The sequence below is a fragment of the Morchella importuna genome, assembly GCF_003444635.1.
Source record: "Morchella importuna strain M04M26 chromosome Unknown Morimp01GS014, whole genome shotgun sequence".
NCBI lineage: Eukaryota > Fungi > Ascomycota > Pezizomycetes > Pezizales > Morchellaceae > Morchella > Morchella importuna.
This window is the reverse complement of record NW_025763411.1, coordinates 545160-561326: the sequence shown is the minus strand read 5'-3', so window position 1 is coordinate 561326 and position 16167 is coordinate 545160. Positions and strand designations below refer to the sequence as shown.

Below are 16167 nucleotides of genomic sequence, written 5' to 3'. Positions count from 1 at the left end.
AAATGGCAAACAAGTTTCCCGAGTCGCATATCCGCACATCACGCAGAGGATTTGCACGGCGGCGGGTTGGGAGTGGTTGAGATTTAAAGGTCTGAGGAATGTTAACATCACGATCATCATGCAGAAGCAGTATCCCGGCACAGTTTCTTTTGCAACAAGGAACTTCGGCACAGCCCATAATTCATCATTATGACTCTTTGGAGGGTTTGGAAAGAGAGCTAGTCGACCCCACCATGAATCTGCACAGACCTACGCGTAAATTAGGAACGCGCTTTCAATCCTTCAATTAACCCCCCCAGGTCAGCGAGCGCGCTCTTCATAAAAGAGACGCGTCTTCCCCCGACTCTAGATGTAAAATCCTCAGTACTCTGCTCTGCATTTAATCGCTGTGTATCACTTTCCCCCAGTCTTCTGACGGCCAATTGAGTTACCAAATACCCACATCTAAACACCATGTCGACTACCATGTCCCCCGACCCCATGTCTATAGTCTCCCCCTCCTCTGCTCCCACGCCCGCGCCCGCGGTCACTCCCAGGCCCAAGACGAAGAGGTCCTCTGCCAGCCAGCTCAGGAAGCAGTCTCTGGCAGAGGAAGTCGAGCTCCCCACCGTCCTCCCCGAAATCCCGGTGCCAGTCCGCGACTTTTTGAAACATGTCGAGGAGAACCCGGGGGTGCCGATAAGGGAGCTGCTGGCGCCGTATCTGGAATATGAGACGGCATTGAGGGCGTACTTTGCGCAGAAGCCGGAGCATGAGTTTGTGCAGGGAAATGTCAATTTGATATCGCTCTTCAAGGGTGATAATGCCAGGTTGGCAAAAATCAGGGCGAGAAATTTGGCGCAGGAGACGAAGGAGGAAAGAGAGAAGTATTATTTTCCAATGGAATTGATCTAGTAAGGGAATTGAACTAACGTTTTTTTGTAGATATATTATGGCTTTGAAGGACGAGGATAGGAAGGCCTCTGGAGAGCATTTCCTGGTTGAGAGCTTGAAAGAGTTTAGAGACAACCTCAACGTTTTTAGTGAAGGGTCTTTGTTGAATATGGGTATGTAATCACAGATATTGATCATTTCCCATACATGATTGTGGTACTAAAAGAGCGCAGACTGGAGTAATGTAGTTGTTGCTGGTTCGGCCGTCTTGACTCCCTTACTCAAAGTTCCTGAGGAGTATGCAGAGAGCAAGAGAAGCCTTCGCGAGTATTATCATCAAAAGCTTGCCCCGGCTTCTGATATCGACTTGTTCATACACGGTATTGAGGAGCCCGAAGAGGCGATCAAGAAGATGGAGCAGATTGAAAGAACCATTAAAGACAATATTCTCTGGGAGACAACGTTAGTTTTGCATCTTTATAATGATTATAGTATTAAAACTTACCATAGATAGTACACTCCGTACCCGAAACACCATCACTATCGTTTCCCAATACCCGAATCGTCATGTTCAGATCGTACTCCGTCTCTATAAATCACCCTCCCAGATCCTCACAGGCTTTGACGTCAATTGCTCGTGCTTCGCCTACGACGGCACCAATGTCCTTGCGAACCCACGTGCTCTCGGGGCCTGCATGACCCAATGTAATGATATTGACCTTACCCGTCGTTCGCCGTCCTACGAGAACCGTCTCTCCAAGTACTCCCACAGGGGATTCGAAGTCTACTGTGACTTTCTCGACCGCTCAAGAATTGACCCTACTATATTCGAGCGCTCATTCCAGAAGACTGTTGGGCTGGCCCGTTTGCTCGTCCTGGAAGCGCTGCCAAGCCCCGAGGATAGAGAATCCTATGTTATTCAGCGAAGGCAAGAGATGGGGCGCCCACAGAAGGAGTACACGACCGGCACCCCCAAGGACGAAAAGGACTTAAAACAACGTGTCAATGACGAAGTCGCAGAGTGGGATTTTGAGGATATCAGTAGTTACCAAAAATTCAGCATCCCATACGGCGAAAAGTACAACGCAAAGAGGATCGAGAAGCTCTTCTACAAGAAGGATCTCTTGCTCAACGCGGAATGGAATCCCATGAACAAGCCGCCCCATCGCGAGGTTGCGCTGCATCGCCATCCAGTGTTCTTTGGAAATATGAAGGATATTGTGGTCGACTGCTGTGGATTTTGCCCAGAGCCTGCGGATGATGAGGAGAGAAAGATATACGAAGAGGAAAGCCAAATCTATGTCAGTGGCCCGATCACGTTTTTGCATGATGATCCAGGAAGACAGGAGATTGGCTCTTTCTATCCGCTGGGCCCTGAAGATTACATGGATATGGCGTATGTCGGCTCGACCGAGTTGTTGTGCCAGGCGATCGTGGAGGGCGATGTTGAATATGTGAAGAACTGGGTTTCACAGGAAGGAGTGGATGTCAACTGCCGTGACTTCTGTGGAAGGACTCCACTGCATCTTGCATGTATCAGCGCGGGCACTGTAGTGGAGGTCATACAGGTTCTTGTTGATGCTGGAGCAAGACTAGTGGCAAGATTGCAAGATGGACGGACCGCGTTACATTTGGCGGCTGCTAGTGGTAGGCTGGATATTGTGAAGATTTTATTGGCTAGGAGTCTGAAGAACCAAGAAGAGAAGGACGAGAGAGATGAAAGAAGGGCTGAGGTAGAGAAGACTGTAAAAGGAGAGGATCCTCAAAACGCTCCATCTACCCAGTCAGATGGTACTGATTTAGTAATGGGAGGGGTTGGTGGACCTGGCCATGAGGGTGTGGACGAGGGTAGGGGTGGGGATGAGGATGAAGATGAGAATGATGACGAGGAAGAAGGCAGCTATGATCAGATGTCCGATGCAGAATCTGGGGATAAAAAGACAACCACAACTCAGGGCTTTGTCAAGGTCCAGCCTCCCGAGGAGCCTGACGCATTTGATGACGAAGACGAGGAAGACGATGATATCTATGATATAAACGTTGTCGATTGGGAGTGAGTAACTCTAAAAGTCCCCCACTTATATTTCAAATATGCTAATATCAAAGTAGCCACGGGATGTCTCCTCTCCACCATGCTATTGTCTCCGGTCATGAACATGTTGTTGAAGCTCTAGTCTCTCAATATGGAGCAGATTGCCTATTGCCAATGAAGAAGTATACGCATAACCAAAGTGAAGGCAAGAAGGCCTCTGATGCAATTCTGACCCTGGCACTCCCGCTCAAGATAAGGGATGTCGAAAAGAGAGCTAGCATGACCGCATGCCTACTTAAACTAGGTGCAAGCTCTGCGCAAGCAAACAGTTTCAATAATACGAGTGCCTTTCATTATGCCGTGCTGGCAACAGATTTAGATGTTTTAGACCAAATGTTTGAGCTGGATAAGCCGGGGGTTATGAGTGTTATAGATAATATTGCAGGTAAACGGCACGGTCGTCATATGACACCATCACAAACACCATTGATCTCTGCGTAAGTTCTCACATCTTACTTATATTCCGAAGAATGTGGTGACTAATTATAGGAATAAATGTCCAGGCTTATCAATTACGAAAAGGAGGAGTTCAAGAAAATGGCTCATTACCTTCTTGATCACGGTGCCAAGGGAAGGGTTGATTTAGAATCATACGTTTACCATCTTCACGCAGAGGACAAAAAGCAAGACAGTACGCGCCAGCAGCTCACCTTCGGTGGTGATGTGATGCAGCCTATCGAAATTGCTGTCCATCTTGGCGCTTACGATGTGATAACTAAACTCGTTTCTGCCGGTGCAGATGTCAGTCAGATTATTAAACAAACCTACACAGAGCACAGGTGGAGTGGCACCCTGCCGGTCTTTGGTAAAACTGTTCTAGAGTATCTGAGAGATAAAATTGAACAATGCAAGAAGTTCCTGGAGAACTACAGGGACCCGAAACAAACGAGATGGAGAGAACGCATCATTTTTGGTCCCGAAGTCCTCGATGATATTGAACCGGGGACCTATAGACGATACCTTGCGGAGATACACCTCGTGGAGACCAACGAAGCCCGTAAAGCACACAACGAAAAGGGTCCTGGTAAACAGGATGATAAACAAATATATGCGAGCCAGGCCCACAAAGCCGCTGTCGAGGAGCTTCTGCAGTCTTACGAGAAGACAGAGAGTCTTCTTCTCTCCTTGGGAGCAAAGACTTATCATGAGTTGCTCCCCGAGAAGAAGGATCTTGCAATGAAAGAAGAAGCGAACAGGAATCGTGAGAATAGGGGGATATTCGGTTCAAACTCGCCCGATACTTGGGAGATAGAGCGTTTGGGGAGGGAAGAGGAAGAGTATAAGAAAGATTGTATTTTCATGCCACTGAACCAGGTCGAAGCTCCCTATCTTGGTGAGGGCGATGTGCAAGCTGGCTACCGACGATTGTTTGAAGCCATTTGGCGTGGAACCCCAGAAGACGCAGCGATTGTCAAGGAACTTACCCTTGGCCCTTCCGGAGAGGGAGAAAATAAATTGCCGGCGCTCAGAATGGCAGTAGTTGACACTTTTGGTCATTCCACCCTCTTTGTGGCTCTGCGAAATCGAAATTGGGAAATGGCAAAGTTGATCATGGCAATTATCCAGGAGCAATACGAGATTCCGGAAGGGGAATCAGCTGGAAAACGCTATGTTCTAGGCTCAGATGAGGATGGAGATGAAGATGAAATTAGATCAACCGAAGGAGACAACGAATTTACGATTGAGAATATCGGGGTTAGAAAGGGGTTGACGAAGTGTGATATTTCGCCTTTTGTGAGTAGCTCTTCGTACATTAGGGGTATCAATGGCTAATACGAGGCTTCCAGGGATATCTCACCGCAGATAATATGTTCCAAAGCAGGTTTATTGATCGCGAAGATCATGATAAGCTGGCAGGCACAGGTGCCCTCAACGGGGCCCCTTGGAAATGGACCTTACTCTCCTGGGCAATTTACAAGGATGATATGGAGCTTTTCAGGTTTCTCCTCAAGCTTGCGGATGATTGCGAGGAGAACGGTGCCAACAAATTCATGGATCATTCTGCAGACTTCTCAGTGAATCCGTATGGTACTCGCCGCGGCCATACTCGCCTGGCCCTAACGCTTGGTCGAATCACGATGCTCGAAGAAATTATGAAGACAATACCCTTCGGCATACCTTTCGAAGAACTTGAGGAGTCTGATGAGGAATTGCAGCAGCAGAAACCGCAATTCTATCAAGGCTTAACAGTATATGGTACCAAGAGAAAGGATTGGGCATCGAGCTCCTATCCAGCATATGGCACTGAAAGTGACAAGAAACACAAACCGGCGCACGTCGCAGTTTCGTGTGGGAACTTGGCTTCGATAAAGTGGCTCTTGTCAGAAAGACCATATGAATGCCTCAAAGAATTTATGGTAGCGAACCCCAACCATATCCGCGCCAAGATCCTAAAGAAGCAAGGAGATGGTCTTGGGTTTATGTTGCAAAAAGGACTTGGTGTTGAAACGTCGCTTCTACCCTTCTTGGCGGTTAAAGGCTGGTTCGAGAAATATCCAATGGAAACATTCCGATTCCTTCTTTCTAGACCTGGCGCGATAGAGGCAAGAACAAACAACTCTCTTAACCTCGCATTATACGCTGTTTCGTTAACGGCTAGACGGACGGATCTTGTTCCTGTCCTCGAAGAGCTTTTGAAGCCTGAATACGATGCTGATTTTTTCGCGCGTGACGGCAAGGGATGTAATGTTTTACATTATGCACTTTCAGCTGACGAGATCAAGAATATGAAGAAGGTCCTTCAAATGATACCTAAAGAAGTTCATGAGGTCGGATGGACACAAAGGTCATTGGGACAGAGTCAGACACCATTAGCTACATGGCTTAAGAGGACTGGAGGTCAAAAATTGGACACTCTCAGGCTTATTTTGAAATATAGTAAGGGCCGGGACTTGGGAATTGCGGATGTTGAAGGAAATCTACCGCTTCACTGGGTTTGCTACCACTCACACTCTTAAGCCTTTATCTCGGGATAGACTGACAATCGTGGAAATAGGCGTATCAATGCGGCTTGCCTGGCGTTCTGTCCATTTTTACAGAAATGGCACCGCAATACACCCGTTATGAAAACGCCAATGGACGTACTCCAATGGAAATCGCGACTTCTTTGTTTTTGTCCGATGTCTATTGCAATCCGCCGGAAGGGCTGCCATACAGCTGGCAGTTGCGCTGGACTGCCGTTGATAGGCAAATATACGAATTTTACCCCCCAACAAAACAAGACTCCTCGACGTCGGAGAGCCCGAAGTCTATGGATATTAATCAAATGGATGAGGAAGAGGAGCCAAAAGATGGCGTGACCTGGAAAGTGGATACAACAGACCTCGTGAAAACATATGAGCTTGGTGTCTCCTACCTTGAGAAATACCCGGGGAAGAGAAAGTTGATTAGCTTGAACGACGCGAACGAATTGGCGAAGCGTGTTGCAACTATGAAGACCAAAAAAAATGAGGAAGAAGATGAGTTTGATGGTGGAGATATTCTTTCTTTTTGGTAGGATACGAGATAAGGGCACGAAATAGGCCGGGGAATTGATTGGTTATTGTAGGAAGAAAGAATATATAATTAGCTATGTGTAGTAAGTATTAAAGTTGTTGCTTGTTCCCACAAAGAAGTATAAGAAAGTGTGTGCGTGGATACCGCGGCGGATTTTATGAAAGGCCCTATTAAAAATGTATACATGTAGCTAGCTACATACATGAGACTGGGCCTGGAAATACCATGTGCTAAGTGATTGCGCTTTGAACGTCGAAAGGCGCGAGCTTCAAGGCATTGAGGACATATCCGGGTTTCGATAAAAGTTACTCGGAGAGACGTAGAAACGGGAGGTGGTAAGGTGCTGTGTGTATCCATTAGTCGTGATTCGAGTCTGGGGGGAAGTTTGTTTTGTGTTCTTTAGGAATGAATTGAGAATTTTCTGGTATACGCAGTCGGTTCTAGTTTGCATAGAGCCCTTTTGTAGAAGGATTTTTTTTCAAGTTGAGTTGATCTGAATTTTTTCTGTACAGCGGTGGGTATTAAGTCATCGGACGGCCTAGCCACAATTTTGCCTGCAAACGCGTATTTTGGTGGCGTTCTGTCTGATCACTTATTACCCACCGCTGTACATGTGCTGCTTGATGTTTCAAGATGGATAAGATCTAGCACACCAGAGAATGCTGTTTTTGAAACCATGAGACGAAGGAAAATAACCCATTTAGGATTCGGTAAATACTTACTCTATGTTGGCTCTAGCTTTCATCCTCCTGTGAGTTTAGTCGTACTAAATTGAACATTTGATGAAAATTTTGATTGGGCATTATGACCCTAGCCTGTGTTTCTTTGTTCCATCCGAATATATGGAGACATCAGGTTTCTGCTACCAGGAGAAACCTTTATCGACTAATTTGCACCCGTTTCCTCTTCAAAGTACATTAGGAAGATAGTAGACTAACAACAGAGTCGCTGAAGAGTTATGGAGAACGGGACCGGAGAGAAGAAACTGGATCATGAAGGATCACTCAGCGCTCGGTAATGATATATTATTGCTTCGATAAAGGTTGGAGAGGCGTATCAAGCGCAACAGTGGCCGAATATTTCACCGTAATGCTCGCAGCATAAAGTATGCGCATACCGCAATGTAGTGGATGATATCTGTCAGGCGTTGCTAAAAATGTAAAAAGCGACGTGGTCACCAATCAACGCTGCGCGAACCCTCAAAGATAACTAGTGTGATATTACGTCATCGAGTGATAGTTTATGATTTCAAAAAAAACAACACGTAAGAACAAAGGACATTCCACACGCGCATTTTCTTTGGAGCGAGTCATGAATCGAGTTCCGCTGGACTTTGTATCTTTATGCATAGAATAGCAATTATTATATGCTCTCAGATGACTCTCACATGTCATTGCCACATTCAGTTTTGAACAATTGCTAATTGACCCCTGAATCTCAGATACAGCGCCCAGCCTTCTGTGTAAATGCGTGAATGATCCGAGGCTCTGAGGGCTAGGGTCGCTATTTAGCCCTGCCACCTAGTCCGCATTTATCTTGGACCCAACCACTACATAACTTCTTCCTCGCCCACCCCCCCCCCCCAAATCCATCTCTCCACAACCACTTTTCTCATCACAATCTCAGCATGCCGACGATGTCAGACGGAAACACGATAGAAAAGACAAAACTCCCTATGCCAAGACTTCCGCCACCTCCTCCGAGCGGACTTCCAACTCCTCCGAATAGTAAGACCGCTGATGGAAGGGAACGCTTGCAGCATATAGTCAACGTGGCGATTGAGGTCGCCACAAGACACAACCACCCAGATCAGGTTCGGGCCATCCGAGAGATGTACGAACTATCGAAAAAAGACACCACAATTTCAGAGTTGATGGACAAAGTGCTTGCTCGAAAGGCAACTCCGGAGCAGTATGCTCAATTCCAGAAGCTCATGAGGAATCTTCAGACGGAAATGAAGGCCCCAAGCATGGCTCCACAGACTCCGGTTGGTTCGGCGCCTCATCAACAGCAAAATAGCTCATACACTACGGTTGGAGGGAATACTTTGGTGGCAGAGGGGACGCCCGGAGGCGCAGCGCAGCTTAGTTCGGAATCATCTAAGGTTCAGGATATGGGGGAGACTACAAGTTTGATGGAACCAGGTATGATCGATGGCTATCGGAAGAGAAATTTGAGGAAAAACTCGGTAGATAAGGCGGCAATGAAATCTGATATGGATCTTCCAGAGCGCCAACCTATAGCCGAGCCAAAAACTGGATCCGACACAATAGTAGGCCCTTCGAAAGTTGTCGCGAGTACAGGAGCCGATGGCAAAAAGAGAGAAAGGCTTATGCTCTTAAAACAGGATCAGATCGATATCGAGAACACTCCGTCAAATTCGCAGGATATGGGACGGACTCTCGGACATCCGAGTGATGCGATGTCTGACTTCAGAGCTCCCAAGAGGCTCAAGAGAGTGCGCAGAGAAGGAGAAATTGAGTCGGCCCAAGGAGGAGGTAGGAATGGAGAGGAACGGGAGGGGAGGAATGGAAACATTGCTGAGGAGGGGGGAAACGAAGGAGGGAGGGGGGCCAAGCGGGTGGAGGGGGTTATAAGAACATTTCCCCCAAAAAAGTCTATTTTTAGTGAAGTTATCAACAGTGATAAGGAGTTCGTTTCCAAGGTTGTCAAGGGGTGCCTTGAACGAAGCCTTAAGAACGGGCATGCTGATATCGGTCGCGCAATTCAGAGCTTCTACGAAAAGTCTTTGGTGGAATCTCAACTTGAAGGCTTTTTTGAAGAGTTGATCACTGGGAGGATAGACAAAGAGCCAGTGGTTAATTTCCAGAAATTCATTGGGGAGTACATACGGAACACTCAAAAATCCAAGTTAAAAGGTACCAAGCCTGTCGCAAAGAGCACTGTACCAACTCAGGAAGTGAAAGAAGTTGAGTCTACTGGGAATCAGGACAGGAGAAAACGAGGGCAAACACAGGACCTCGAGATCATCACCATTCACGCGAGTCCGAGTGATGAGTTAACGAAAATTTCAGAGGTTTCTAGCAATGTCCAAAAGATCCAGGCACCGATGTCTGGTGAAAAACCAGTCGTGGATTCTACATCAACTTCCGACGCGAATACACTCCTATCAACCATGATCAACCCCTCACCGCCCGTTCCCGAGCAGTCATGACTCAAATGGTCGCTCAACTCAACGATCTGAGTATCTAGTGGAGGGGTGAACGGGAAAGCCCGTAACTTTAGCGGAACTAGATTTCTTTTTAGCCAGTCGTTTTTCTGTATTGTTAATTGGAGTAGCGTGTGCTTGTACTATAAATGGGGTTTCTTTCCTTTATTTTCTTTTCATCTGTGGATTGGAAACCTTTATGTTTGCCAAGTTTGTGTTTGTAATTGTTGTAAATTTCTGTTGTATAGGCTATACCCGGAATCCGCATTGTTGCGCTAGGTGTTGCAGGGGTTAAATTTTATACCTGAAAACTGAACATAGCTAAATTACGGCCCAGCAAACTAAAAATCATGCCTCGCTAGCTCAATCGGTAGAGCGTGAGACTCTTAAGCGGTATCTCAAGGTTGCGGGTTCGACCCCCGCGTGGGGCTCTAGATAGTGATCTTTCAAGTAGTTTGGGATTCTCTGGTAGCTTGAAGGTTGGCTTTCTCAACTGGTATTGGTAGCATTTCAGAATCTCCATATCGAGGACAATACCACAAACACTTTTGTCACTCAATCTACTTTTAAGCTTTGGGGGCTTCCTCAGATTTCTTCTACTAATGATGTATCCGGCGAGCCTATATCCGTATTTACCTTCCAAGTATGTAGTTTTGCCTGTGCAGGTGTATCCCAACTCGTTTTTCCGCTTCTATAAACCGCGCTGAGGGGGTATGCGTAAAGCGGATATTTCCTGTGCCTAATGCATGCTTATATTGTATTCAGTATACACGGGGGAGGTGTCAACTACGATCCTACTTATACTTGCAACCCTAGAGTGCACTCTGTTGCTGTAGGCAGGTAGGAATAAAAAAAAAAGGAAAAAAAAGAAGGAAAAAAAAAGGAAAAAAAAAAGAAGGAAAAAAAACATAAGAAAGCCTTGCTATGTTGGATTTGCCTGTGTATTATAAATACTAACCACTAGACAAAACGGGCTGAAGAGAGCGAGTTAAAGTTTTTTAAACCCGACAAAAGAATTAAGGGCCACCAGGGTGATAAAAAAATACACATCCACCAGGAAAAAGAAAAATGGTAGAAAAATATTATCGTAAGAGATTTTAAGGCTTTCCTCCTCCATATTGTCCACAGCTCATCGTTCAGCTTCTGCGAACTCCCGACCATAAATATCAATTGAGGCATACGGAAAAAATCAGGGCGGTGTAATAGGCTATAGATAGGCTCAGGGTACTGATTTCCCTTTTTTCCGATGAATAGAGGATTCAAGAGATTTCATCCAATCCCCCGCTCGCCGGCGCCACTTACGGCGTCTGGGGCTAAGTAATGATCCCATCTTTGGATCGAGGAGAGCATCCGCTATGTCTTTCCAGCCGCACGTAACCGCTATATCGTACGGCATCTGTTCCTCTTCATCTTTTATAAGAAGACTCGCCCCTCTAGACACAAGCATCATCATTGTCTGCTCGTGGGCATAAACTGCTGCAGTGTGCAGTGCCGTTTTACCTAGTTTATCCCGTGCAGCAATATCGGCACCATCATCCAGTAACTGCCGAACCATATCAACATGTCCATCTCTTGTAGCCAGATGCAATGGCGTCTGCCCTTCAACATTTCGGGCCAGAACATTGCCTCCTCTTTGTCGAAGCATTTTCGCAACCTCAAGATGCCCTCTATGGGCAGCTACACCAAGGGGGGTAATCTGATTTGAACCCGGACTCTCGATAGAAGCTCCTCGATCTAGTAGTATGTTTGCAATGGAAGTTGAATTCGCAGCTACCGCATAATGTAGAGCCGTATCGTTTTGGTTTGTGTGCGCAGAAATTTCAGCTTTATAGTCTAGCAGAAGCTTCACCACTTCGTCCCAGCCGGTGTATGCTGCGCTGATCAAGGGTGTGTATTTGAGCTGGCCTCCCTTCGCATCAACAGGAGCTCCTGCATCAAGAAGAATCTTCGCTACTCCTAGATGGCCGTGGAACGACGCCCAATGCAGCGCAGTGTCATCAACACTGGTGCACGCAGCAACATTAGCGCCTCGTTCTAGGAGAATCGTAACCGTCCGTTCAGTGCCATGAATTGCCGCTCTGTGAAGAGCGGTCATTGTTAAAAAATCCTTGCTCTCAATATCGGCCCCCCCATCAAGTAGATAAAATATAATATCGCTGTAACCGGAAGCTGCTGCCCAGCTGAGAGCATTCCGACCCGAATCGTCTGCAGCCTCGATGTCTGCGCCCTTTTCAAGAGCAATCTCCAGTAGTGCTTTTCGCTGGTGCTTTGCTGCCCATAAGAGAACATAGTCGTGGTCCATTCTATCATGTAATAATGATGTTAAGAGAATGCATAGGCGACGATTTGCTCGAGAGAAATTATTTATGCCGGATATGTCTAGATGCTCGGCGATAGAGATCAACAGTTCGTTGGGGAGCTTGAAAAGAGGCATTTGTTCGGTCGTGCTATGTAAGAGCTGAGATCCTTGAACAGTACTCAGAGACGTCAGTTCTATCGCATCTATAGGGCCTTGTAGAGTAGCATCATATAGAAGGATAAGTACCTCCTCTGGGCTCTATGGATGGCACTGAAACTTGACGCTGTGAACAATGTGAAATGCGTAAAAGATGCGATGAGCAGGAGGGCGCCTGGTCACGCATGAGGTGTTGTTGTTCAGCCCCGCAATCGCGGCTCTGGCGATTGGGACGTGACATGTTGTCATTCAAACTAACGTCAGCGAGTGATGAAATAGTACGCCGTCTCGACCTAGTCCACAGCCTTATTATTAGTTGGTATATGGGAACTATTTACATAAGACATGATCGTGAGCTATCACTCACCATACTAGAGCTACGCGTTAGTTATCAGCGACTCCCAAAGTGTTGTGTTTAGATCGTTTAGTTCTTTACTCTGAGATGTAGAGTATCATACTGTGTAGTATGCGGGTCTAGATTCAGTATCAGAGGAGGTTCGTGCGGGTGCTTAAACGGACTGCATAAAGTATTGCTGGGTTCAACATTTACTAAACCTTAAATTCAAGCTAAACGGGAAATCACTTTCCTTAACCCTTGACGGGCGCTATTAAGCCCCACTGCTGCTGCCAATAATTTCTGAGTGAAAGTAAAAGTACAAACAGCACAGTCGCTCACCTACTGACGGCGGATCCTGTTTGATGGTTTGCAGTAATTTGCCCTTGGTGTCCAAAACCTAACTCTTTTATTGGCCTCAAATGCCTGACCGCCATCAGACAGGATCCGCCTTCACCCCGTGAGTGACTGTACCAGTACTTGTACGAAGTAAGTAGTACAAGTAGTAGTGGACTGGCCCGTTAGTACGGACTAAAAAGACGGGAAGAGATTTGCATGCACGCCTCGCTAGCTCAATCGGTAGAGCGTGAGACTCTTAAGCGGAATCTCAAGGTTGCGGGTTCGACCCCCGCGTGGGGCTTCACAGAAGCTTTCATTTTGCTTCTTCTTCTCTTTGGGCCCGAGTTGTTTTTTTGGAGGCGTTTGTAGGCTTATTCGTTGTGCCTTTTACGAAAGGCTGAATTGGCCCGTGCCCGTGCCCGTGCATAGCCACACATTTCTTACTTGATAGCCGTTTCGGTACTAAAGAAGTACATGCAGGCAGCAGCAATATATTACGCAGCAGTATATGTGTAGCTTGGTGTACCGTAGTTATCTAGCTCTGCAATAGTCGGCTACACTACAAGTTACATGTAGTCTTGCAGAGATTCTACTTAACAAGAGTACAATGTATATCGTATTGGTTCCAGATCCTAGTCTCAGTGTAGTTCCACTGTTTCCTTGTGTTGCTGGCTATTACAGTCCCGAGCATGAGGGGAACCTCTGGAGCTGTCTCACATGAGCTAGGAGTAGAGCAACTTGGAGACTCAGTTGCATCCCATACAAATATGCGTTTCTTTGCAACTCAACGTAACAAAACCAACACAACTCATGCTAGAAGTGTAATATTATAATTTTCAGTTTATAGAACGATTATTCATATGCAAAATATATAGTCCTCCAATTCTCAGAAATAATTCATGATAATTGGTGGTCGAGGGCTATGTTGAAAAGTGGCATTTTTGGTGTAAAATGGGTGCCTTCCCATGACTTATGGCCTAGAACTATACCAACCACCCCAGGAATCCATTTATGCGCAAAATTATATTGTGATGCAGCAGGAGGAAAAACACCCTTGACTCAAGTTACAAACCCCACTCCCCGTCCGAGTGAGATTATAGGAGATCACTCATTATATAGGATCTGTCTTTCAGAAAAGTTGTACCCGCTTGGACTGATTCAAACTGGCGCTGCCGACTAAAGATATCTCTCACATGAGACTTAAAGCGCCAATCCTCATTCATGCGTCCGTGATATCAGGCTTGCCTACTTGCCATATGGCTAGCTAACCAGTAGCCACTCAAGCCCGGTCCTGATGCTAAAGAGGTCCTCCTCAGTGTCGGAACACATTCTGCATCCTCTCGAAATTGCCGAATAATGTACTTCGCACTACCGTCGGAGAAGCTTTCCTATGATACGTGTGAGTAGCCATACAGGCCACGGCATGGTGATGCTGGGACATTTCTGCTACCTCCAGTTGCAAAATGGGCGGACAGAAGGTCGGAGAACTTAGATTAACCTACCATGTATCAGTTAGTAGGGTTTGAGGGACTAGTGTGAGTATATGACGTTTACCTCTACATTCGAACTTATTTTGGGTTTCTCCTCCTAGCTCTACCATTCCACGCCCGAAAAACCTGCTATCTTCGCAAGGCTAGATAAACGGGAGCGATTAAGCACTACTAACGTTAGTAGACGCATCTATAAGTGTCTATGGACACATTTAAGTGGCCCTGACTGCGTGTGTATGGATGTGAGTTCGGCTTCAGGTCAGGCGGAGATGATGATGACAGTGACAGCTTGAGAACCAGAGGAAGGCAGGTATTAAGCTAGGAAATAAAAGATGGAAATAGAGAAGATGGATGGTGGACAGGGGAGAGGAGATGTCAGACTTGACCGCCGGCCCATGTGAGTCCCCGAGAGCCTTTGCACTAGCGCCTACAGGCCTTCTCACCCCTAGCTACGTTAATGGCCAACACTTCAACATATACCACGCATAGACGGTGGGCGATGTTATATTATAGGAAAGGATGGGAGCGTTTTAAACGGTTGGTATTCCAAGGACTTAATGCCAAGGAAATCGAGTGATGCACTGTGACTGGCAGATCCCTCGTAGGTGGGGCTACTATAAACTACCTAAGTAGCCGTGAGATTGATTATACCGAGGGAGATTTTAAGAAATAAAAATCTTACGATGGCTGTGTGCTGGCTGGCTCAAAGGCATAAGTTGCAAGACGGACAAGCCTTTCACCAAACCACAAACAGAAGTACCCGAGCTTCCCACAAATAAAATTTTGGTTTGGCCGCTCTTCCACTATACTACTGCACATGCATGTAGTCTCTACAAGTACATGTATCTACAAGCACAAGGTAACCCCAGCTATAAATACGCAGAGTAAACCTGCGGGATACCCCACTAGACCGACATAGCGGATGTCACCCCAATGTAGAATCGATATATACCCTGCTGTTGAAAGCGGAAGCCTAGCTAGGATTAAATTAAATCTCTAGTCCCGACCGTTACCCTAGATTCAAAGAGATATCGCCAAGCGAGCTGAGGAAAAGCTTAGACTAAGGACCCGTTTGGGAACAGGTCCAAACGGCAAATTTGTATGGCAACGGGAAAACTCCGTTTCGTTTATTTCATAACTCCGTTTTGCAAGAAATATTTGTGTTTGGCATGCCAATTTTGAACCTCCGTTAGGGCTTTGAAACGGAGTTTTTGAAAAGTAGGTATTACCTACTTTTCAGCTCCATTTTCGTTGCAACGCTCAAAACCCACCAAACTACACTGCTGTTTGGGAAGCCCAAACTCCGTTTTCAAAAATCTCCATCTGCACTCGTCTAATGGAGTCGTTGCATAACGGAGTTTCATAACCACGAAACTGCCAAACGGGCCCTAAATTAAAGTAATCATGGAGACTACATAATCTAATCATTCAAACTAACGTATGGGGCTGAATACGTAACTACATGTACATGTACTTTGTAGAAAGTCACCGGCGCTTTTCTATCTTAGATATGTTTCAAGGTGTGGGTCGCTCAGCCTATTAACTTTATTGACACCGTGTGGTTTAGGAAAAGATTATCAGCCCGGATCTAACTTGACAGCGCGCAGGGAATGAGGGCTATTATAAGAGCTTTCGTTTTATTTTGATGAATGATGTCTTTAGAAAAGCCATTACCGCGTGATAACTTCTAGATCCTCGTCGCAATATTATTATATTACTTAAATAAACACCTTGCTAAACACCTCTCATCTATAGGGAATCCGAGCTCCTAAAGCAAGTTTTTCAACTTGGCAATAGGGTCAGGTATTTGTTGAATGAGTTAGGGGAATGACTGGCAGTACAAACCTTGGCAACTTCCTTTGAGACTCACTTATATGGCCAACTCTCACTGAAATCTAGCGGTACGAAAGACGTATCAAT

General features: G+C 46.1%; 3 protein-coding genes across 3 annotated transcripts; 2 read left to right on the top strand and 1 right to left on the bottom strand.

The window, feature by feature from the left end:
* Positions 1–453: 453 nt before the first annotated feature.
* LAJ45_05326 (uncharacterized protein) lies at positions 454–6461 on the top strand (the record flags this gene model as incomplete). The annotated part of the gene is made up of 8 exons (XM_046114897.1): positions 454–866; positions 925–1046; positions 1107–1335; positions 1388–2926; positions 2983–3402; positions 3469–4699; positions 4753–5898; positions 5961–6461. The coding sequence occupies 8 exons, from the start codon at positions 454–456 to the stop codon at positions 6459–6461; spliced, it is 5601 nt and encodes a 1866-aa protein (XP_045971934.1).
* Positions 6462–8087: 1626 nt separating this feature from the next.
* LAJ45_05325 (uncharacterized protein) lies at positions 8088–9635 on the top strand (the record flags this gene model as incomplete). Its single annotated transcript, XM_046114896.1, has 3 exons — positions 8088–8604; positions 8689–8732; positions 8808–9635. 3 exons carry the CDS (start codon positions 8088–8090, stop codon positions 9633–9635), a joined length of 1389 nt encoding a protein of 462 aa, XP_045971933.1.
* A 1213-nt stretch (positions 9636–10848) lies between these two features.
* Positions 10849–12325, bottom strand: LAJ45_05324 (uncharacterized protein; the record flags this gene model as incomplete). The annotated part of the gene is made up of 2 exons (XM_046114895.1): positions 10849–12095; positions 12175–12325. The coding sequence occupies 2 exons, from the start codon at positions 12323–12325 to the stop codon at positions 10849–10851; spliced, it is 1398 nt and encodes a 465-aa protein (XP_045971932.1).
* Positions 12326–16167: the final 3842 nt, after the last annotated feature.